Source organism: Citrus clementina, unplaced genomic scaffold, assembly GCF_000493195.1.
Source record: "Citrus clementina cultivar Clemenules unplaced genomic scaffold, Citrus_clementina_v1.0 scaffold_8, whole genome shotgun sequence".
Taxonomy (NCBI): domain Eukaryota; kingdom Viridiplantae; phylum Streptophyta; class Magnoliopsida; order Sapindales; family Rutaceae; genus Citrus; species Citrus x clementina.
The window spans coordinates 997,914-1,021,448 of NW_006262022.1; the positions used below are offsets into that span (position 1 = coordinate 997,914).

General features: G+C 34.2%; 4 protein-coding genes across 8 annotated transcripts; all 4 read right to left on the reverse strand.

Moving 5' to 3' along the window:
• Nucleotides 1-59: 59 nt before the first annotated feature.
• Nucleotides 60-3,873, reverse strand: LOC18034312 (basic leucine zipper 23). Of its 3 annotated transcripts, XM_024178756.1 has the most exons (5): nucleotides 3,804-3,857; nucleotides 3,525-3,732; nucleotides 2,413-3,296; nucleotides 1,253-1,313; nucleotides 60-760 (listed from the first exon to the last, which is right to left on the reverse strand). In XM_024178756.1, the coding sequence occupies exons 3-4, from the start codon at nucleotides 3,188-3,190 to the stop codon at nucleotides 1,285-1,287; spliced, it is 807 nt and encodes a 268-aa protein (XP_024034524.1). In that variant the 5' UTR covers nucleotides 3,191-3,296; nucleotides 3,525-3,732; nucleotides 3,804-3,857; the 3' UTR covers nucleotides 60-760; nucleotides 1,253-1,284. The 3 variants fall into 3 exon arrangements, with proteins under 3 accessions (XP_024034524.1, XP_024034525.1, XP_006422598.1); XM_024178757.1 differs by lacking the exon at nucleotides 3,525-3,732 and having other exon boundaries at nucleotides 3,804-3,873; XM_006422535.2 differs by having other exon boundaries at nucleotides 3,525-3,857.
• A 4,232-nt stretch (nucleotides 3,874-8,105) lies between these two features.
• On the reverse strand, nucleotides 8,106-12,140 carry LOC18034289 (probable receptor-like protein kinase At5g18500). Of its 3 annotated transcripts, none has more exons than XM_024178570.1 (11): nucleotides 11,989-12,140; nucleotides 11,075-11,371; nucleotides 10,914-10,987; nucleotides 10,715-10,833; nucleotides 10,512-10,627; nucleotides 9,897-10,421; nucleotides 9,551-9,799; nucleotides 9,312-9,475; nucleotides 9,002-9,226; nucleotides 8,758-8,907; nucleotides 8,106-8,684 (listed from the first exon to the last, which is right to left on the reverse strand). In XM_024178570.1, the coding sequence occupies exons 2-11, from the start codon at nucleotides 11,217-11,219 to the stop codon at nucleotides 8,427-8,429; spliced, it is 2,025 nt and encodes a 674-aa protein (XP_024034338.1). In that variant the 5' UTR covers nucleotides 11,220-11,371; nucleotides 11,989-12,140; the 3' UTR covers nucleotides 8,106-8,426. The 3 variants fall into 3 exon arrangements, with proteins under 3 accessions (XP_024034338.1, XP_024034334.1, XP_024034336.1); XM_024178566.1 differs by having other exon boundaries at nucleotides 11,639-12,140; XM_024178568.1 differs by lacking the exon at nucleotides 11,989-12,140 and having other exon boundaries at nucleotides 11,075-11,423.
• Nucleotides 12,141-17,242: 5,102 nt separating this feature from the next.
• On the reverse strand, nucleotides 17,243-18,731 carry LOC18035543 (ubiquitin-conjugating enzyme E2 10). Its single transcript, XM_024178842.1, has 5 exons — nucleotides 18,476-18,731; nucleotides 18,149-18,270; nucleotides 17,936-18,063; nucleotides 17,722-17,826; nucleotides 17,243-17,607 (listed from the first exon to the last, which is right to left on the reverse strand). Exons 1-5 carry the CDS (start codon nucleotides 18,481-18,483, stop codon nucleotides 17,464-17,466), a joined length of 507 nt encoding a protein of 168 aa, XP_024034610.1. The 5' UTR covers nucleotides 18,484-18,731; the 3' UTR covers nucleotides 17,243-17,463.
• A 202-nt stretch (nucleotides 18,732-18,933) lies between these two features.
• LOC18035135 (rac-like GTP-binding protein RAC1) lies at nucleotides 18,934-21,939 on the reverse strand. Its single transcript, XM_006422541.2, has 7 exons — nucleotides 21,693-21,939; nucleotides 20,825-20,912; nucleotides 20,643-20,752; nucleotides 20,471-20,534; nucleotides 19,680-19,744; nucleotides 19,506-19,571; nucleotides 18,934-19,408 (listed from the first exon to the last, which is right to left on the reverse strand). The coding sequence occupies exons 1-7, from the start codon at nucleotides 21,789-21,791 to the stop codon at nucleotides 19,304-19,306; spliced, it is 597 nt and encodes a 198-aa protein (XP_006422604.1). The 5' UTR covers nucleotides 21,792-21,939; the 3' UTR covers nucleotides 18,934-19,303.
• Nucleotides 21,940-23,535: the final 1,596 nt, after the last annotated feature.

The following is a 23,535-nucleotide window of genomic DNA, read 5'->3' on the forward strand; positions in this document are numbered from 1 at the left end:
GACACAACCATAAGGCAGTAATGATACAACTTTAGAGATGGTTGATGGTTGCCCCATGTTAAATTTAGTAAATGTTTTGCGGAGTTGGTTGCTTTGGTCCCCTGGCATCAACGTGCACAAATCTAACTCAGAAAGCAGAGTCAGTCCCGTAGAATTTACATTGTTTGACAGAAAGATTCAAATCATCTAATGACTTTTCTAAGCTTTGGCGCAATTGAATTCTCTCTCACGGCTGGGCATCAGCCATCACTAAACGAGCATTGCTTGGCTCGCAACATTGGCCCAACGTTTCATTATTCAACATCTTTTCCTCGCAAAAGCACATTATATAATTCCCTTCGGCAAAAGCAAAGAGCACAAAGAAAGCTTATATTGCAATTGCTAAACGCTTTATTAAGGCAAATTCCCAAAACACAATGTATATCTATTCAGTCAGTTTGCCATTTCAAACATCTTATTTTTCTTCTTGAATCCATTTTCTTTTCGTTATGAGAGGGAACAATAACAGCCATTGTACGGCAACACAAGTATCTTCCTAGCAGGCCTCTCAACTAGGTTGAGAGGATCCCATCCCTAACTTGCAAGGCCAGTTGAATTTATGCTTCCATCCCGATAAAAATGCAGGCAGGGGTGGACTTCCTCCACTAATGTATAATTCTCCAGGGCAAGATCAGATATCGGTTGTGAGGATTTGTTACTTACCTCTTCATGGCTTACACTAGATAAACGTCACTCAAAGGCACGCCATCTTGCCTAAAGTCTGTCATTCATCAACCATAACTAATAGCTTAGAAAGAGAGTATTTGAAAAACCCATCCAAATAAAATTAAAAAAAAAAAGTGAGGGAAAGGAATTTTACATTACCAATAATCAAAATTGGAAAAGAATGCTATACATTAAGAAAGCACTTCAATAGTTCATATATTAATTAAAGGCCGAGTTAAATCTTATATAGATAACATGTAACCAGAAAACTGGTCTCTGCTCACAGATTCTACTAGTTCCAGACCCATTAATTTCCCCTCTAACAAACAAATCTACACTTCGAGCATGAACTAACTTAACAAACTGGAATAGCAACAAATCGACTTAAAGTTGAGCTCAACATAAACAAGCTGTGCTAGTTTACAACTCAACAGTAGGGTAAAGCAAAAAAGAAACAGAAATGAAAAATAAAGAGCACAAAGCAACCTGAAGAAGTTTGTTGCTGCTACCTGACATAACTAATTATTGCAAGATGATATGTACTCACGAAAATAAGGATAATGCCATCCAGTCTGCTTTTCAGCCTGCTGTTGCTGCACGAGTCCCTCCTAAAATGATAAATGAGATAGTCGTAAGAGATCAGAGCAACTGAAAGGCTAACAAGCAATGATTGCCTAAGCCTCAAAGCTATATGGGGTTGCTTGTGGTTAGATCAGAAAGACTGAATGGAATTTGCAAGGTTCATGAATTAAGTATTATCAAGTTACCCTTATAAAAATGAAATGCCAACAGTATGTTAAAAATAATTAATGGATAAGCCCCATAATTCCCAGATAAATGAAAATATATCAATGCATCCACAAGTTGGGAAAAAAACAGACTGAAAGAATGAGATGACTTTGTTCACCATTGTTGCTTGTAGGTAACTGTCCCCGTGAGAAGAATCCATGAAGAACTATGGTAGTTGTATACTGCTACTTTTATTTCAGTGTGCTTACGACATGTGAATCCTTTTATACTTTAATACTACCACATAAAAGTACCTGGCTTTCAGTTTCCATCCTTCAACACAGTTGTACTTACGAGTTAGTGCTATTACCTTATGACATGAGATATGACTGAACTACAAAAAGCTTCGAAATGTAAGAAAACTAAAGCCACTTTAACTCTCCTAGATCTACCCTTAAATCCTAGACCTATTTCAGCTACAACAAATTTTTGTTAACAGACGTATTACATGGATTGAAAAATCAAACTATGGAAAACTATACAGGTGTCACCACCCATATAATATAAATTAAGATGTGAATTGATTCTAAAGTAATTCCCTATCCCTAACTTGAACTTCCACTCTTCCCCAAATTTCCATTCTAAACATAGCATCTGAAGAGCAATAATCTGATAGTCACCACAAATCCTTAAGACATTTCTGAGCAACAATCTGTTACAACCATATTAAGTAATCTCAAGAATCACCTATGTACTTTCACAACATTAAAGTTCCTAAACAACACAGAGAAACAGAAAAATGAAAGCTGACAACAGTCCAGGATCTAATTTCTCACAGACAAGTTAAAATGAGAGAAGCCTCAGTTATTACGTCATAAAAGCTGATGGAAAATGTTGATCAAATCTTATCACAAAACACGTAAATTAATCGAGTAAATGATAGGTAAATTCTAGAGAAAAATGGCAGTCAAGCTTCACCTTTCCTGTTTTTAGTGGCAGAAGAATGGGTATTGGTGGCAACATTCCCATCTCCACATCCAGGAAGTTCCCTCACCCCTGAACTTTGATTTCCCACACATTGCAGGTTCTCAAACTCGCAACCACTAAAGCCTTGGCCATTCAGTTCGATGCCTTCTCCACTTTTATCCTCCATTCCTGGGTGAAGGCAATAAACTTGATCATCACAACGCATATTGCATGGGTTCACCACATATGCACCAGCTGAATGTGGATTAGGCAAATTCATATTGTTGACTGATTTCTGGTAAGGAAAAGATCCAATCTCCCCTTCAATTCTACCCCGAATATCTACAAGCAGACATTTAAGCCTCGCAACCTCGGCCTCCAATGCTGCCTGACCCTGCAACCTCTTCAATAACTGCTGATTCACAGCCCTCAATCTCACAACTTCATCCTCTAAGGACGCTGTACGTGCCTTCTTCTTCTCCCTATACTTTCTAACAGCTTCACGGTTACCGAGGGGGCGTTTCTTTGTTTTCTTTTCAGTGGACTCTGCGGTATCATCAGTGGACACCTTATCCTCACTTGTGGGAGCCACAATTTTAGTATGCACATGAAAACAAGTATGAGTATGAGAGGAGTCAGGTCCTGGCGGGTTGCAAGTGTGTGTATGAGTGCAAGCATGAGTATCCTTCAAAATATCTTCAAAAAAACTGTCCATTGAGCAGCTAGGAAAATCACCAATGTTTGCGCTAAGCATTTCTTGGTTCGAGAAATCAACCTCCCCATCATCCATTTCAAATTAAACTCTAAACCCACAAAAGAGGTAAATTTGGAATTTTGATATTGACCCAGATGATAATTTAAGCCAATTCTCCAGTAGCATGGATCTTAGCAACACCCTGACGAAAAATTGTGAAACAAAACCCTTAATGAGCACATAAACAATAATCTGAGCAGGAAAAATAAGAAATCAACTAAAACCCTAGTATGAAGCTACAAACAAAAAGACAATGAATTCTAGAAATCCAGTAATAAACCAGATGCAAATTCAAATCAACGACCAAAAAAAAAAAAAAAAAAACCTTTTTACATCAAATTCAATCAAACCAAGAACAAAAAGAGCTTACCTCGAAATACCATAAATTGCAGGGAAAATTGAAATGTTGAAGCTACAAGAACCATATAGGCAATCAAGGCTTCGCGAGAAAAAACACCAATGGAAAAATCAAGTCTGGTCCGAGACCAAAACCCTAGAAAACTAAAAGACGGCTTTACAGAACACGGGTGAACTTTTCCTATTTAAATATTTATGTCTATAAAGAGACCCCGTGAAACCTAAAGAGGCAACAAAAAAAAGGTAAATAAATGCGCCACATTTGATGGTAAGTAAACAACAATGGACTTACCAGGGACGCTGACAGAGCGATTGGTTCACAGAGAATCCTCAAGTCTTTTCTCAGAGTCAGTGGTGAGAAGTTTTAAAATAACGCAACACTGCTTTAATTTATAGGTTCTCGAGGGGCTTGTGCGTAATTTTAAAATAATTATTGGGATGCACTGTATGTATATAAAAGGGTGGGACAATTTGAACCTATTTAACAACTCATTTATTGAATAAACACATTTTTAAAATTTAAAATATACAATTTTTCTTTACTAACTCATGTTAATACCCAAAATACTCTTATTAAGCTAAATTATCATTATTTCTCTTATTATTTTCTTTCCACGTCGTTTCTCCATTTCCTCGTTATTTTCTTCTTTATATTTGGACTTTTTTCCATCACTATTTTATCTCAAATTCTTAAACTTCTTATTTTTAATTTTTAGTAGATGTTTTCCCTCTGATATTTTTTTCGTGTTTGGAACAATACACTTAAAAAATTTTAAATAAACAACTGATAACAAAATTACAATTACATTTATAATAAATAAAAAATTTAAGTAATTGCAACAGTTCTTGCGTTTTTTTTTTTTTCTTACATAGGAGAAAGCTTACTAAATGGGAAGAGGATTCGTTGTCCTATTCAAAAAAATTGGAAATGATGAAATTAGATGGTGGAAGTCAAGAGGAATTGTACTAGCATCCAAATGTATTAAAAATTCATTGAAACTTCGTTCTACTAAGAAAAGTCAAAAGTGTAAATAAGAAAAAATAAAATTAATATGTGGCTTAAAAAAAATCATAAACGTCATGAAAATAGTACATCGAATAATAAAGAATATGGGAGAAAAGCTGTAATTTTTTTATTTAATTTAATTATATAGTCTTGTCTATTATAATAATTTTCTGTGTGGACATTTTAATAATTAAAAATTTATTAAATATTGAGTTTAATGAGTATTTTAGTGGGTTCCAATAACCTCGTCTTATATAAAAATATTATCTTAATAGACCCTCCTCAGTACCACGACCAACCAAAGTGAGACGAAATTTATGAAAAACCAGAAATCTTCTTACTAATTTGATATCAAAAACATTTTCAAATACACACACTCTTTAAGTAATTACGTTAAGTACACTTTTATCAACTCAAAAGTTCCTTAAGTTTCATGACAATTATTGGACTCACAAGTAGAAATCAAAGAGTGTAATAATTATTCATTTATTCTTTCTCTTTATAAATGATTAGATTTTTGAGCCACACAGCATTTGACTACTATTCAACCCACTTACCTTCAGAAAAAAATAACCAAAAACTGGCGAACGTGTCACTTCGAGATGCTTTGCAGAAAAAAATAAAAAATAAAAAACAAAAAACAACGATCTGGAAAGCATCTTTATTCCTAGTAGCAAATGGGCAAACGTGGAGATGGCATTCATTTTAAGACTTTCGTAAAAAGTTACAAAATAATGATTAAAAGGTTGCCACTTGGCTATTATTTAGAAACTATGGCCCTCAATTTTCACTACTTTTTTTTTTTTTTTTTCTCTCTCCCTCTTTTTTTAATTTTTTTCGTGGAAACAGATACAAATAACTTTTGAGTATTGTTTTATATCTTAAATTTTTTATCTAAAAAAATTATTCTAAATTAATTTTGATATCTATCAATTAATTGATAAAATAATATAATTAATTTACTTAAATTTTATAAAAAATACTAACCAATCATTAATGACACCTCATTTATGATGAAATCTATAATAAAAAATTTAAAAAGTCTATCATTACTCATAATTTTTTTTCGTGAGTATGAATAAAATAGAGTCAACTGGTATTGTATCCAATATTTTAAATATTGTAAAATCATATGAAAGTAAATAAAAATTAATAAAATTTGATTATTTAACGATACTCAAACAATAACGTGCTTAAGAATACATAGACATAACATAAAATATATGTCTTTCAATGTATCAATAAATCTTTAGATTTCTAGTCGAGCCCATATTATAATATCCATGGAAGGTAACCAATTTCAAAAAGTAATGGGAGGTAAGTGTAATGATGTATATTATGCCACGTTAGTTTACATAAAAGAGTTATAAATGGATCATTATTTCATGTTTATTCTGTTGTTTCAATTTGCGATAAGGGCACGACAAATATAATTTAAACCATTGGTTTTTTTTCCCAACTTACTTTAAACATATTTAAAATTTATTTAATTATATTCAAGTTTTTTTTTTTAACCTTCAAAATCAAGGGAAAACTCTCTCTTGTCTCATCATTCATATTTGCTTAAATGTTAAACGGGAACACTCTCTCTTGTCTCTCTTTACATTCATATTGCTTAAATGTTATGCTTTCTATTATATGTAGTTTTTTTTAGTCCAACAGCTCTTTTTTTTATTTTTATGCAGATATATTTTTAAATTATAAAATTTAATAAAATCAAATTTTAATGTTATTAAACTATATAATTTAACAACAATATATATTTATAAAAATAATAGTACTTACACTTAAGAATGATTATACGCGCGCGCGCGTCTATGTATCATTTCTTTAATCTCGTTAAACATAAATATCAAGGAATATCTCATTTACACAAGAACAAAAACAGAACAGTGGTGATTTCGTTGATATATTTAAATATTTCTTTATTATTATTATTATTATTGGCGGGTATTTTGTGGTTTTTTTGTAATATTAAGAAAATCAAGTATTTGTTGATGATAAACAATGGCAAGGTGTGCAACGTTTCCTCCGCCGTGGTTAGTGTTGAATGGGGTGAGCGACGAGGCTGTTTTGCAGCTCATTAAGGCTGTTTCCTTGAATAATTTTTTGCCCTCTTGTCTATAACTCTTGTGTAGCAAATTGGTCTTTATTCTAGTACTGTGCAAACAATGAGTTAATTTGGAAGCTTGTCTAATTCTCGCTTGATGCTTCATACAAGCCAAGCACTGGTTTCTTTTGTTAATGGTTGAATAGAGTGAATTATGGGTTTAATTTCCTGAAATTGACTCTTTCTGGTCTTTAATTAAGGTCAAGAAAGATAAGGCAACTGATGAGAAGAGGGGAAAAAAAGAAAAAAGGAGGAGGAGGAGGAGCAAAAGTGTGGGCACAAGCTTAAGAGGACCAAGAAATGGGGGGATACAAGGGACTGTCAAATGAATAGAGAAAATGTAAACCAATTGTTCATAAGAGCAGTCTCACCGAGGAGCTTGAGCAACCTGTATCTGATAGCCTGAATGACTCTTCACACAACACCCAAAACATTAAAGGCAAAGAACACGGTAAGTAGTCTTTAGCTTTTTGCCTTCCTCAATTGTTTACGCGATTGTTGGTTCTGTTTATCTTCTTACTGATGTTGATATTCCTACTATAGGAAGCATAATTCAGGTTGATCTGCGACTAAAAGAGCATAAGTACCGACAAGTTCTATCCAGCAATGTAGCTGGCTGCTGTACTACAAGAACAGATTATGTGGTTCCTAGCTCCAGAGATGGGCAGTTGTGTTCTTTGTCCATAGTATCCACAACTGTTGTCAAGGAATTGGCTCCTGGACCTCGCAAAGAGTTATGGCATTTCTCATCGCAAAAGGCAGATCTCGTTGCAGACCAGAATGCTGAAATAGCTTCAACTTCTATACTCACTGAAAGTTGCTTGCTGGATGCAGAATCACAATATAAACAACTAGTTTGGGATTGGGCTGCTGCTCCCTTTCAGATTGAGCACCCTGAGTTTGACGATAACTTCCTGGGAGCAATGCATCTGACTTATCTAATGCTTGCTGTGATTATTTGTGGAATGGAAGATGTTCTCTACGCCATGTATCAATATTTTTGCACCAAGTCAATAACTGTATTTTGCCATGTACTGTGTTATTCTAAATTTATTAGCCTGAATTGTCAAGAAAATATGTGTTGATTGGTATAAGGGGTTTGTGTTCTTTTGTATCATGCCTGCCTGAAGATATTATTACATGTTGGCGGTGTATGAAGGATCAATCACCTGCTGTGCATTGCAGTATACTTACGTCACCTAAAGTGAATTTTGTTTCCTACTACTACAATATTGGTGAAAAAATAAGATACAAGCAAAAATATATAGCTTATGAAGTAATTGTGCACCGGCAATTATGTCCATTTTCATTTCGGAATAAAAGTATATTACTGCTTTTGCCAATGCTCTTTTTGCCATTGTTGTATCTGAGATCAGTGACTCTGAAACTCTCTGTAATTAGGAACCAGAATATAATTTTTGTTTGCTCATATTCAGTTGAAATATGCCTGGCTAATCCCTGAACTATGGATCCCCAGAACATATAATTTTTTTTTTCGCATTTTCATATGGAAATATGTTAAACACCATTGCAGCAACATCTGCGGACTTACAAACATATCCATTCCAGTGAGCATCTGCAACAACAATGAGCTTCTTTAGCACTCTTTTTATTTCAGAATTCTACATAACCTACATCTATGAACCACCTCAAACACTGGGTGCTCTTCTATGAATCTACTGTACAGAAACTCTCTACTGCACAGAAACTAAGGACACAATTATATCTCACAATTAAATTTATCACGGCAGATTTGGCCTTGAGAAAATGCAAATCTGTTCATACAAGTGCACGAAAAGCTAATTGAAGCTCGATGATCTGCTCCATCTCCCTTTCAGGTACTCCTCCATCGAAATTCTGTTGGTTGGCTCCATACTACTAAATGATGTAGAGTCATCATCAACGTTGAGCAATGCTAGACTCAAATGTAACTCAGCACTTGAATTTGGATAAACCTCATCATCATTATCCTCCTGCTTATCCAAATCCTCAATGCCTTTATTTGGAGAGATCACTGACTTGTCAAAATCATTGTCCCCTCTCAGGAGCTGTAGAATCTGGAGAAATGGAAAATTCTATGAAAAATTCACTCTGCTACTAACTAAAACTTGAAGAGTGAAATGCTTTTACCTCTTTCATTGTAGGGCGAAGGCGAGCTGCCCGTGTGGTGCAGAGGTTAGCTGCAAGAACTATTCTCTGCATTTGGACCTCATCATATTTCCCATCCAAATTAGGATCCAGTAGGCCTTTCAGATCCCCATTCTCTGTTTTTGGTTTTGCCTGAATCCAAAGTACTTGTAAATTGTTATTCCTTCACAACATTGTTCACAAGTAACAACTAAAAAATTATATAACTTTTAGAGATGATACTTACCCACATAACCAAGCTCTCTTGGACTTTAGGAGCACTGCTGATAGGTTCTCTTCCTGATAGTAATTCAAGCAGAACTACACCGAAAGCATAGACATCTACCTTGTCACTGAGCTTACCATACATAAAATATTCAGGAGCAAGATACCCAAAAGTTCCAACGACTTCGTCTCCAGTCATAAAAGATGAACCTGCCGGTCCCCATATTGCCAGGCCAAAATCGGATAGCTGTCATGTTGAAACATTGATAAGCCATGTAATAAATTTGAGACTTATTATCAGATTATCTGAAAATGATTGATGATAAAAGCACCTGGGCTTCAAATTTGTCCGATACAAGTATGTTTGAGGACTTGATATCTCGATGAATAACAGGCCTTGAGCATTCATTGTGGAGGTAAAATAAAGCTTCAGCAATCCCAACAGCTATATTAAATCTTACTTCCCATGACAACGGATGCTTATCTCTGCACTTACCTATACATTAACTCACGTCAGCTAGGCTTACAACAAGTTTGATCAAGATAAAAGAGAGCACAGATCAAGCTTTACCATGTAAGTACTCTCCTAAGCTTCCTTTAGACAAGAAATGGTAAACAGAAATTAGATTATCATCTTCAATGCAGACCCCAAGCAGAGGTGCTATGTTCTTGTGCTCCAAGGTTGAGATGATATCAACTTCATGGGCAAAATCCTTCCATGCTTCTTTGGATGACTCCATAATCTTTACTGCTACATGCTTACCATCAGGAAGAACTCCCTTGTACACTCGGTTACATCCTCCTTTCCCTATGAGATTTTCTGTTACGAGAAAAGAAGAAATTAGGGAAAAGACACGCCCAAAGAGTGTCAAAAAAGGGGAAATCTTGGCACTTTTAGGACAATAAAAGGTAAAAACCTGAAGAAAATTCAGAAGTTGCAGTTTGCAGAACCTCATAACTAAACCATTTCAAACCACATGTGCTCATTTTAAGCAGAACCTCCAAGCCTTTCCTTAGCTCATCTAATGAACCGTTCCTAATACTCTCATCCACAATGTCACTCATCTCTCTTTCCGATCGCTTTTCATCCGTAGTAGAACATGTAGGACTGTGCAGTGGGGAACGATTTGGTAAGCTCATAACCCATTGCACCACAGACAGCTTCCTTGCATTAATGGCTTCTGGTGTCCCTGAACTAGCTCTGCGTTGCAACGGCCAACCAGGCCTATGCTCCAAAATATCTACTGATAAAACAGAACTTGATCTCGAAATAGTCCTACTTTCACATAAAAGAGTTGGATATCTATCTTTTGATGCTGCATCACTGCCTCTTCCACTCGATTTCTCAGTCTCAGCCTCGGAATAAGCAAATTCAGATTGGCTTTCTTTAAAACACTGACTTTCAATTAGACTAACACTAGGTCTTGGATTTCCATTGACTCCTGCCATAACCACAAGCATATTTAACAACCTTGAGGGATGTATTTCGAGGACTTTTTTCTCACAAGGACTCACATATCAAACATTCAAACCTGGTAGTTGATTATTGTTGCACCTTCTGAAGACAATTCTCCCATTGTTGATCGCCAAAACATCAGTTGTTGGTGGCAATTTCTTGAAGCAATATTTAGCCGTCGAACACCTACCTCTGAAAAATAAAATCTGTTTAGAGTAATCAGAAAAGAACCGCACTAAATTCAACTAATACAAATCTTGAACTTCTAGCTGCCCCTACCCAAGAGCACTTTTCTTGCTCGTCCCCACAACTAAGGCCGCGGCAGCATAGTTCTTAGCCTCTCTAACTAAAACTCTTCGGACCGAACTTCCTGCCATGATCTGGCCAGCGAGGCCTACCTGTAAACCCAAATATCAGAAACCATGATCAAATTAATCAAACTTATGATAATATTATCAGAAAGGGTACAATCACAAACCTGATTTACAGAACACAGTCCTTCATAGACTTCTAAATAACTATCCAACAATGACTTGTCTTTTGAAGCATGATCTGTGTTGAAGACTTTGAATCAATAACTAATTATGTGCAAATTAAAGCCATAAGGTTCTGAACTTAGTAACGGGAAAAGGGGGTTACCGGCATTTCGACAAACATGAATAGCAATAACAGAATCTCCAGGCTCAGCAACTTTCACTAGAGCCCAGCTCAGAAGATCCCTGCTATGGCTATCGATTCGAATTCCAACCAACACGTTCCTGTTCTTCATCTGTTCAATTGGCATTTTTAGTTCTCCGTTTCTCTTCTGCTAAATTGCTACCGCAAATTCAATCCCTTTATTGATTCTATTATTAATCTTTCCCCAATTTGCAAACAATCTGCACACAGATCCTCTTTTAACAACCTTCCCAGTTCTTGCAATGATCATGCCTATCACTGCGACAGAAAAGCTACCGTTATTAGTTTACTGCTACAACATGCTAGGCACCTAAAGCCACCACTTGTAACTTGTAATTATAAACAAATGCATGATACCCCATCAAGAGATTCTCTTGTAAGAACCAAAAGTTTACAGTTATAAAAAACATCCCATTAAATTTTGAACCAAATCTTGCACTATGGACTAAAGAGTTTTTTTTTTTTTTTTTTTTTTAATATTGAATCAAGAACAAGTTAAATGAAAGAGGACAAGAGAAAATGCACCTAAATTTTGTACCCATTCTTCTTTAAGACCTCGCATGTTTTTAAAATAAAATTGCCGCCAAAGCTCATCACCCTACCTAATGCAAACTACTATTCAAAAGCAGAGGAATCATATATTAAAATAATGGAAAAATGAAGGAATTATTTAAAAAAGGAAAAGATGGGTGATTGGTGACGAAAAAGATTAGATAAGCAAATGGGATTTTTTAAAAAATGGTGATTTTTGTGGAAATGGCGAGAAGAAAGTGTCGGCAAAGGCAAAAGGAAGAGGAGCTAAAAGCCCTAAATTTTCTGAAAAGAGAAGGGAGCAAATACTTTAGTTGAATTAGCCTTAGTTAGTTAGTTTATACCGTTAAAGATACGTGCAAAATTCGCGGGAAACCTATGTTATCCGGTGATTTCAGGTTCCGATATACGAGCTCAGAAATATTTTTCACCGGCTGTTGCGGGTTGGCTCGATTGGTTTAAATTGTGTGTGTCTGCCTACATACTTCTAGTTAATAGATTCTTTGAACTTGTAAAATTAAATTTTTTTTAAAAAATATATATATATTGATATCGAGAACAATATAAAATTTAGAAATAATCAAGTGCATCAACAACATTAGCAACACTTCATTGGCAAAGCGTAATCATAACTAAAATCTAAAGAAAGAAAAAGCTAGCATTATATATATAAATCAAGTATCTTAAAACACTTTGAATGGTGGGGTCAAATTTTGATAATTAATGGTGGTGATAATGACGAGCACAAATTCAAGAACCATGCATGTAACTCGCCGTGCCATGCAAGCCCTGTGTATCATTATCAATCCTTCTTTTCTTTAATAAAGTGATGACGATTTGTATATGTTTTGACCCATTTCTTTCACAAAATAAACGATTTCCCCTTTGTTAAAACCTTTTTGTTTTAATCATCTTTTATTCTTTTCTTTCTTAGCCGAAAGTTAAACGTCTTCGGTCGTGAAATGCACGATGACGCATGCAGCCATTGAGATGATTATATTAGCAGAGACGTGTGAATTAATTGCAGCCGGTGTGACTTTTTAATTCATTTGACTTTGAATTCCAATTTCCTGTTCATTTGTTCAATCTTTTTTCAAACCTTAAATATCTTATTTTTCAATACAGCAGATGATAAATACAAGAGTATTTAAGATAACAATTAACTTTAGAACTCATTTGAGAGTGTGGTGAGGTAATTGAGCCGTCAAAACTGAGCTATTAAAGTATTTGATAATATTTGTAGTTGAGTTTTAATAATTTAATAATTTTTTTTTCTCATTTTTTACTCTACAACTATATCTTTTACTCCACAATAATTACAACTTAAAAATTATAGCACCTCACTCCTTTTCACACCCTTAATTATCTAAATTTTAAATCGAATCACATCAGTTAAATCAAGCATGGGATATATGACAGAACCCAAAAATACTTTTCTTACTAATGACTCGAATTTGAAAGATAAGTGCTAACAGCCCCCTTAGCATGCTTAGTAAAAATAAATAAATAAATAAATAACCATAAGCGGACACCTGTTAGATTTCTTGTTACTGGAACAGAATTAACCACTTTAACCTGTTCGGTTATGATGTCTATCCTATTACACGTGTCAACAAATCAGCAAATTCCACCGACAAATCTAATCTTTCCCATTTTGAAGCTGGCGGTGTACGCGTAACACAGTTGTGTTATTATTTGTGTTACATGTTGGAACAAAATGTACACTTTTTAAAAGAGAAAAAAACATATTTGTGTTCGTTGGTGTGTTTTGGTAAGTGAATAGAATGAGAAATGAATTTCATATCTCATGAGAAATTCTTATTCATATAATAAAATCGAAATTCTTCATATGATATGATATGCAATATAATTCATAATATAATGAGAGATACCGTATATAAATTTGTAGAGTCGTTCACAAATATATATTTTACGGATTTAGAATATTCTTGATACTTTCGTCTCTTTATTTTTCACAATAATATTGACTGAATATTAGACGTAACTACAAAAGAGGAAGAGATTACAGCAAAGAGGAAATTCTACTATTGTTGTAAGATTAAAAAAAAAAATTGTTTATTTTACAATGAATGATACTGTTCTATTACCATTTACCAATTCAATACTAATAGAAGTTTGCAAGATTAATAATAATAATAATTTGTGGTAAGATAAACTAATATCTTTTTAGAAACAAATTAATCTCCAAATATCCACATGCCATTTTTTTTATTATGTATAATTGAGCAATCAAAGTAGAATATTCGAATGTGTTATATAATTAGCTAAGATTGCTAATGGAAAATGAAGGAAGGCAAACGTGATGGCCTGATTGATTTTGTTTTTGGAAACACTTTTCTACAAAGAGAAACACATTTAGCGAAGCGATCAGGTCAAACATATAAGGCCACAGAGCTGCACTTATTTTTCAATATATATATATATATATATATATCTATATATCGCAGTATTTTTCTCTTTCCATTTGGCCGAATAACATAGATTATTATAATTAATTATTTGGTTGATCATGTGGGCGCTTGCAGAACCTACATGTTGTAATAGACAAAAGCAAATAAATAATTATGAACAAGACATTATTATAAAACCAACAAAGTAATTAAATAGAATATTAAGTTTAATGTTTCTCTTAATTATTAATTGCAGATATAACTTTGCTGGCTAAGCATATTTTGATGTATCAACTACTCTGATTCGGTAGGTGAGCGACATTCAACTGAAAGTCGTAGACTAATCGATAATGACTCTTTAGGCTTTTCCCTCTCAAATTTTATAACGGACACCGAAGAGTTTGTACTCTTATTGTACGAGGGCGATTCGCTCGAAATCGAAAAAAAAAATAAAAATAAATAAATAGAGATAAATTTTTTTATTTAATCTTATTAGTTATGTGTGCGCGCGCGCGTCAGTAATAAATAAAAAAATAGATTTCAATACTAATTAGTAAAAAATATAATTTTTAATGTATTTAAATTTATATTTTTTTGTATTTAGTGACATCTTTACTTTAATAAATTAAAGATACTCTCGTTATAAAAAGATTTTATGTATGTATGTACGTATATATGTGTGTATATATAATTTAAGCTATTTTTTTAAAAAATGAGGATCAACTCAATTAGGATTGATGTCTAGCCACAAAGATTAAGGATCAGGCTACGGTGCAACTGTGGCAAACTCAATTAGGATTGATGTCTAGCCACAAAGATTAAGGATCAGGCTACGGTGCAACTGTGGCACCGTGCCACAGTTGCATCTAGCCGTTGGATGCAGTTAGATTAGTGAGGTCCACTAGCATCCAACGGTTAGATGCAACTGTGACACGGTACTACAGTTGCACCTAAGGTTTCCCCAAAGATTAAAGGATAATTTACTGCCAATATTTCCTTTCAATTTTTAGGAAAAAGGGAGAAAATAGGACCCACTGGGCAAACTTGTTTAATGCAGATTTGGTTCATGACATCATGACCTCGCACCATCTAAAATATGGACCTCGTTTTAAACATAAAGTATTGAGTAGAGATAAGATATGGAAGTAGTATATTATATAAATGACGAGAGACATAATTTATATATGAATATGAGTCGTAAAATATAAATATCTTGGTTCTGTTATTCTGTCAACTTTTTGATTTTTTGATTTTTTGATTTTTTATTTTATTCATTGAAAGATGATCAAATCCGACCCTGCTTACTAGAAACTGACGTCTTTGATGTGCCGAAGAATGAAGATTATGTGTCTGAGGATGAAAATTGACTCGAAAGAAACCGAAACCGAAACCGATGAAGGCTTCAAGTACCCGGCCCCAACAGATTTTTTTCACTAAAGTCTGATCAGTCCGGACGTACAAGTATGATTGAAAATAATAATATAATAATGATAATAATAATTACAGGATATAATTAAAAGAAGAAGTGAATAATTTTATGGTAGGGGCGAGGCTGTCTTATATCCTATATTAGGCACAATTTTTTAATCATCTTTTTTAAGGTCGGTTCAACAATATTTAGGATTTTAGACAAATGGTTTTAATTAATTTTTCTTAAAATTTGAGGCAAAAAATATATATTAGTCACGTTATAGATTTTACTTATTTAAAATCAATTCTTCCAATATTCTAAAATGTAAAATTATTAAATAAAATTTTATTCTACGATAGTTAATCCATGAACTTTTAATTCAATTATAACATTTTCACTTACTTTTTTTCGTCAAATTACGTCTTTCTTACTATTATTTTTTGAGATTAAACTAATTTTTCTATTCTTTTATTTTTTAAAAGTTTATTGATACATTTTTATTTCAAAATAGACAAAAAAGCGCGCGCGCACACACACACACACACAAAAAATAGCTTAACAAGAGAATATATTAAAAATAAATAAATAACACAACCAATTAAAAAATAAAATATAGAATTTGAGATAAAATCATAAATTAACTTTAACTTTAATTATTTGAGGATTTGAGTATTGATCAATAATAATTTTAGAATTCATGTTCCCTTCTATATAGAAAATAATAGTTTAATATGAATGTAGAATTTTCATATATAACAGGATCGTACACAACCGCTTTAAGTTGTCTTCTGTTTTTTTGACCATTCCTTAGACTCATAGACTGAACAAATCCCAGTGGACATTCTTTTACATCCGATTGAACATTCTTTTACATTAGTGTTTAGCTTTTAGTCCGTCAACCTTATCCAAAACATCACCATAACATTGATCATTACAACCATCACGATGATGATGATGATTGATGATCGCTAACATCAAGACGAATATCAACAAGGTTGGTCCAGCTTGAGAGACACCAAAGTGGTTGACTTGAGTGCCATCTCATGGCGACTATCGCCTCTGCATTGAGTAACTTCTCGATATCGGCGAGTCCGAGCCCTTGCAGGACCGGCATCGCTTTTGGAATGAAGATGGGATTCTAAAAGGTTACGCACACATAAAAATATTTAAGAGGTGCACTTAGGCGCGGGGCTTTTCAGGAAGTCAGAGGGGTGCCAATAGTTTTTACACAGTACTGAATTCAATGCAGAAAGTTTTCAATCTGGCCCGGCCCAGATATTTTGTGGAGCTTAACCCCAACTCTAGTGCTTCATATTAGGTAGATCTTATATGGTCTGCGCATACAGCACTATCCAAATTTTATGTTGAAAAACCTCAAATTTTCAGCTACATCCTCGGTTTTTTCTTCAATAATCTTCCAAGTATTTGCTCTAGACTTCCAATTTTTATGATTTATTATATATATGGTAACGAAAACTAGGAATTGATGTTAGAATCGAAAAATATGAAGTAATTGTAAAAAAGAGAAGGGTACTCTGCCATACAAAGTTGTATTATAGATGTACTGGTTCTGGCAATTCTTTGGCTAATTAAATGTGATGAAGTCTCAACTCACAAAGTGCCACAGCCAATGTTTTTTTTTTTTTTTAGCAAAGAACAGGAGCCTTTGAAGTTCCACTTGGGGAGGTAAATCTATCTTCCGTAGAACAAGGGGAGCAAAGATTTTAATAATTATAGAACAAGATTATTAATCCATTGAATCTTTATTGACATTGATTGCAAATCCAAACCAGAAAGTGGCCAAGTTTATTTATTCTGAGAAAATACTCTCCAAATTACACTCAAATTACGCAGTCACACAACCAATAACCATAGTATATATAGATCTTGATGAATGCCTAATAAATAGCAAGATTTGAGCCCTCTCTATAGTTGAGCAAGGTAACAGGAATCTTTTGATGATGGAAAATTTTCAAATATTAATATTGCCTTCAGGGTTAGCCCATGGCATATTTTTGTGTCCAGCTTCGTGCCGATGACTCGTATTTGGTTTTGTCTGTCTTGCACATATGAGCAATCTCTGGAACAAGAGGATCATCAGGATTTGGATCCGTTAGCAATGAACATATAGAGAGCAACACCTGCAAAATTCAAAGAAATATAGATCAGAATCCAAATCATTCAGTGTCTGTTTGGATTTTCTCCAGTGTGTGCAAGACTTTCATGTAGTTTTGCAAGTTATTGAAGATTGTCACCTTGGATATGGTGAGTGCAGGGCTCCACTGTTCTTTGAGTATGTCCAAGCAAATATTGCCGTTGCTGTTAATATTCGGATGGAAGACTTTGGTTTTGAAAGCAACCTACAGATATTCATTCGTTCAGCGAAACATCTCAGGATAATTGCGAATAAATGTTCGAAAAGATCCGAAAAGACAAAAAACAAAAGTATTCATCATTTTTTATTTTTACCTTGGGAGGTTTGAAGGGATAATCAGGAGGGAAATGGATGGTTACAACGAACACACCTCCAGCGTAGGGACTATCATTTGGACCGATGATGGTTGCTTGCCAGTGGAACATATCCTCAGCCACAGGGCCTGAAAACGATTCATTTCAAGGAAGAGTCACCAATCTGTTTTGGCAATGATAAAAGCTCAATTTGAAATTCTTTAGTTCAGTTACCTGCACTGCATGAAGTTGGTGGATCCCTCTGCAAGTCCCTGAGCTCCTTCAAAATTCTCTTTGATGCCATCAAAGCAGTGGCAGTTGTATTCAGATGATTCAAGAGGAAGAAGGGAGGTAATCTGCGTGTTTACGATACAAAAGGGAAAGTGGAGGTGTATTTAATGGTGAAATTTTGTGCAGTTGTGAAGTTTCAGAGGTCCACAAATTCGTTTCGGACTGATGAAAGTGGGAACAGTATAAATTCCACGAAACAAGTAAAAAAGTGGCAAGCAAAGAATCATTGAATTTTATAAATGATGAAAAACTTGAAATTTATTTGCTACCCTTTTCATTCTCGTTCCTATCTTATCTTGATCAGTCAACTAGTTTTTATTTGACATTTGTAATTCATTGATTCTAAAAATCATGCTTAAAGTGAGCACTAGCCACTTGCCCCGTGAACAGAATGATTCTTATTCTAATTTAGTGGCAAGGCTTCGCTTTCAAGGGATGGCTACCCTGAGGACACATTCAATCTGGTAGTATCTTGGGAATTACTGAGGCTGAGTAGAACCCGCAGGCTCTTTTTGAATCCGAGAATAGCTAATTGGGTGGAACAGTTAAACTATTGAGAACCTTGAAAAGCTATGAAGCGGATAGATGTTAAAAAGCAGACCACAGAAATTGAATACAATATGCTTTGAAATGAAAGTGAAAGCAATATTCTGCCCGCTATAAAAAAAGTATTCTATAGACCCATAATAATATTATCATTCAACGGCAGACACCGAATACAGAAAAAGTTCCTTAAGATGTAATACTAAATCAGCGTTTGATTATGAAACATGATACAAGCCGAACCAGTTTGGCTTTCTCATAGAAAGAGAATTTCTGCAATCTAGGTGATACATCGTAGGGAACTAGACCTAAAGAAAAGAAGAGTTGCACGTTAGCAGACAATATATAAATCAATAATATACACGTTGAAACACAACCCAAAGCGAGAAACACGTAATATGATGCTTCTACATAGCCATCTAACTGAGTCAGTTGAGACCATAAACCACTGCTTCTGCCATGAGGCAGGAAGAGTCGAGGAAAACATAGAACGTAAGATTTAGGATAAATTATGAATTGGTCACGTTTCCTTCACAGAACTCTTGTTTTGAAGAATCACAATATAGAGCAAGCCTTTTGTGCCTTTCTCTTCTTTTTCTTCTTGTTCTTTGGCGGCTGGAGAACCACCTTGATGGCCGCATCAAAGACAGCTTTCACATTCTGTATTCACATCAGGTAATTAAAATACCATCAACCATAAGGTAATTGCAACTTTTTCTCTTTATGAATTCTAATGAAGCAAATAAAATTTATATACCTGTTGTGTTTTGGAACTACACTCAATGTAAACAGGAGCACCTATCAACTTTCTCAATTCCTCCCCCTTCAAACCACAGAAAAAGGCAAGATGAGAAAATCAATAGTAAATAATCCCCTATATATATATATATATAGACAGATAGTTTTGAACATGGGAAGCAACAGCGCATACTTGGGCCGTGGTAATTGGCACTGCACCAGGGTGATCTGCAAGGAACTGCTTATCATCCCGAAGATCTACAAGAAGAAAACTGATCTCTCATAGGCCACATTTTGTAATGAAATGTCTTAACAAAATAAAATTGATTACTAGCGCATAATCTATGTCAGACACCTCAGTTGCCACATCAAAACCAAGGCACATCAATACTTCCACACAAAAATTAATAGTCCACTGGAACATATCCAGCTTCCAAGCACAACGGTGGACAAGTGGATCTGTAGGTAGGTAGGGTAGGGGCAAGTTAGTAGCGAGAGACACCACAACAGCCATAACTATCTGGATAAGACGTATCATAACAATTCAATTAAAAAAAAAATCTTAAATGTCAACAAACCTAAAGTCCTGTATATGTCACATGGTAGAAGAGAACCCATTCAATATGTCAAAAAGCTGGTAATGAATCTACATGGCACAATCTGCCCTTGAAAATTCGAAATCATTAGGAATGTGCTATAAGAAGAGGTGAAGCTGACAGTGTTTAGATAAATGCAAAAACTTCGCACAACTGCATTTATACTTTAGATATCTAGCTCATAAATTTCCACAAGAACTTCAATGTATTGATAATTCTTGCACCAGGATATGTATACCATGAATCTAAAGCTCCTATCCAAGAAAAGAATTAATTGTATGTGGCATCCATTGCATTACGTGGCAATTGCAAGGTACAGACAACTAATAGTTGCTACTATCAACATTGTAATAAAATACAGAAAAAAGTGGGAATGGCAGATTCTAACCGAGCTTCGTCCCGACAAGAATTATTGGAACACCAGGTGCATAATGCCTCAACTCAGGAATCCACTATACATTGTTTAAAAAAAAAAATCATCAGCACACCACAATCAGATATCAAGCATTAGAACAAGAGGAAATGAGAAGCTAGTTAAAAAAAAAAAGTTTCTGTCTCACTTTCTTAGCAACATTTTCATAGCTGGCCTTGCTAATGAGAGAGAATGCAAGTAAGAAGACATCTGCCCCGCGGTAGCTCAATGGTCTTAGTCTATTGTAATCTTCCTGGCCTGTAAATTCCACAAAATTAATACCATCAAATCTATGATAAGAAATGAGTTTCTAAGAAACAAGAAATTTACCTGCAGTGTCCCACAACCCAAGATTAACAGTGCTTCCATCCACTACCACATTTGCACTGAAATTGTCAAATACTGTTGGCACATAATCCTGTTTCCCAATACAAAGCAAAAGAAGATAGAAACCATTTTTAACTTAACAATCTCTTACTTGCAGTCATACCAAAAACACCAAAATTGCATGAAGTAAAAGACAGTAGCAGAGAACCACATCCATAGAATCAAGAATCAAAAGCACAATGAACACACCAACAAAAAAGACCTTAATTTGCCACATCTCAACAGAAAATGACTACCAAAATTTAACCCGAGCATAACATTTCAAACTTCTACATTCTTTTCACTTTTTCTTTTTTTTTTGGTGGAGGGGGGGGTGTGTTTGTCATCTAATATCAAAGAGCAAAGAGGAAATAACCAAAACAAACAGAAGACCTTCTTCTAGCCCTCAATTCAATAGTCAAGATACTAAAAGTCAACATTTTTTCAACATATGTTTGAACAACAACATACAATATTAACCCATTTGAAAAATTCAAGAATTTCACAAAAGGAAAGGGCAAGAAAAAAAAAAAAACAAAATCAACAAACAGAAATTCCACAGATACCCATTATCACTAGGCATTTATGCTTAAAATATGCTGTCGCTAATAACACTAAAAATCAAAACTTTCATCTTCATTCTCGAATAAATAAAACAAAAACAAATAAAGGAACAAACTTTTTGAAACCTAAGAACTAACAAGCATATCAAAAGTAAGTCAAACTTTTCAAATACGCATCAGTCAAGCCGAAAACTTTCGTTCTCAGAGTAGATAAATTTTCTCGCATTTTCCCGGAAACCAAACAGAAGATGTAAAATTAGGTCAGTCACCGTCGGGAAAGTGTTGCTGGTGTAAGAAATGAGCATGCAAGTCTTGCCGACGGCGCCGTCACCGACCGTCACGCACTTTATGAACCTCGATGCACTCATCTCGCGCCACGTGCACTTAAGACAGTATCTTTATTACTCGTCTTTCTTTGTTTTTACAGCTACAGAACCCTAACTCAGAACAAGTACGGCATTTTTGTAAGAGCAGAGACAGACAAAGGAGAGAGGGAGAGACCGGGGCGAGTGTGCTGCGTTTATTTATGTCTTTTCGATTTTGTTTTTGCTGTTTTTCCTTTTTCTTGGCTTCGGACAATTACATTTGAGTCTCCTTGTTTCGATAAAATCATAGCTAAGGCGATAGATTTTAATCCATTTTTATATAGGTCCCCGCTCTGCTGTCAATTTTTTTTCTTACAGTTAGCATTTTATGAGTGAAAACTAAAATCTCACTCCATGCACGAGATCATAAGTTCCCCCCCTCTTTTGACACTAATATTACAATAAAACTATAATTAATATTTATATAAAATAATTACTAATTTTATAATTATATTATTATTGAAATCAGTTTATATTGGTTCTTATGAACTATTGTTCAGACTTTTATCTTTAATGAATTTATAATTATCGATATTTATAATTAAGAAATGAATTTAGCCCCCATAATGCTTTGTGTAGGACTCAAATTCTAGGTAGTGGGACTCAAATTCTAGGTGATCATAGTTTTTCACTTTAAATTATTTTGTATCGTTCAAAATATTTTATTAATTGTATCGACTAACATTCACAAAATTATTAGTTTTAATCTATTGTTAAATTTAATAAAAATTCATTATTCAATTCTACACCTCTCAAACACGTTTATATAGGAGTCATTTGTTTCAAATGCTTGAGGTATGTAATAGTTAAATTTTTAATATTACGTAATTATTAATCTATTCTTAATAGTTAAGAAAGACCATAGACTTACATGAAAAAATAGAAATTATATTATTACTATTATTTGTGATTCCGCTAAAATTGAAGGATCATGATGTGAATAGTCCTTGTTTGTTTAACACTTTTTTTTTTTTGGGTTGAAAGGGGCACTTTTCTTTTTCCCTTTTTTTGGTTTCAAATTCAATGGTGGGCACTAAAGTGACAGCCCCCGCCAGCTAAAGATTCAAATCCAAAATCTCACAGGTCCCAAAATTCTTATGACTCTTAAAACGCATCCACCATCACCAGTCACTTTCCAAATTTCTCTCTTCGGATTTTGTATTAAAATCCTTTTTGTCCATTTTTTTTTAAATATCAAGATGACAATAAATTAATTCTTTAAATGCAATATTTAATATCAAGCTGAATGGCATGAGTTATAACGATCCTGTTATTATGAAAAATATACTAGACCTGCTTAATTAAGATTGATTTATTTTTTAACACACTTCATTTACTCTACTTTTTCTTTTTGGAACACATTTATTATGATGATAAAATCTTTCATAGTGATGTTTTTGTTGGTATTGAACAGAATTTGGATGCTTAATTGAAATTTAAGAGTATTCCAAGAACTTGGAGATCCATCTACGATAAGAACTCTCTCACAGGTTATTTTATTTTCATCTTGTCTATTATTTTGGATCAAATGGCATCATAAACCTAATAACCTTTAAAAAAGAAAATCATATTCAAAGAATCAATTTTATTTGACAGTAATAAAGTCGATGGGGCCCATGGTGAGATGGGGTATCGAGGCCTTAAATGAACAAGAAAAATGCATGGTTGTGTGTGCCAAAGTTGATGAGAAGGATGGTGATGATAATGTGAAAGATTGTGCACTTGGTAATTTTCTCGTTTTCACAAA

What these genes read in the sequence shown, in the direction of transcription:
- LOC18034312 (XM_024178757.1), bottom strand. Translation starts at nt 3,190, where the DNA reads ATGGATGATGGGGAGGTTGATTTCTCGAACCAAGAAATGCTTAGCGCA. An exon ending in TGCCACTAAAAACAGGAAAG is followed by an intron (nt 1,314 to 2,412) that starts GTGAAGCTTGAC and finishes TTATCATTTTAG; the next exon opens with GAGGGACTCGTGCAGCAACA.
- LOC18034289 (XM_024178570.1), bottom strand. Translation starts at nt 11,219, where the DNA reads ATGCCAATTGAACAGATGAAGAACAGGAACGTGTTGGTTGGAATTCGA. An exon ending in CAACAATAATCAACTACCAG is followed by an intron (nt 10,422 to 10,511) that starts GTTTGAATGTTT and finishes TGGTTATGGCAG; the next exon opens with GAGTCAATGGAAATCCAAGA. An exon ending in CGGACAAATTTGAAGCCCAG is followed by an intron (nt 9,227 to 9,311) that starts GTGCTTTTATCA and finishes TCAACATGACAG; the next exon opens with CTATCCGATTTTGGCCTGGC.
- LOC18035543 (XM_024178842.1), bottom strand. An exon ending in ACCAACTTCATGCAGTGCAG is followed by an intron (nt 18,064 to 18,148) that starts GTAACTGAACTA and finishes AATCGTTTTCAG; the next exon opens with GCCCTGTGGCTGAGGATATG. An exon ending in CTGCACTCACCATATCCAAG is followed by an intron (nt 17,608 to 17,721) that starts GTGACAATCTTC and finishes TGAATTTTGCAG; the next exon opens with GTGTTGCTCTCTATATGTTC.
- LOC18035135 (XM_006422541.2), bottom strand. Translation starts at nt 21,791, where the DNA reads ATGAGTGCATCGAGGTTCATAAAGTGCGTGACGGTCGGTGACGGCGCC. An exon ending in TGGGTTGTGGGACACTGCAG is followed by an intron (nt 20,753 to 20,824) that starts GTAAATTTCTTG and finishes TGGAATTTACAG; the next exon opens with GCCAGGAAGATTACAATAGA. An exon ending in TGCCAATTACCACGGCCCAA is followed by an intron (nt 19,572 to 19,679) that starts GTATGCGCTGTT and finishes TGTGGTTTGAAG; the next exon opens with GGGGAGGAATTGAGAAAGTT.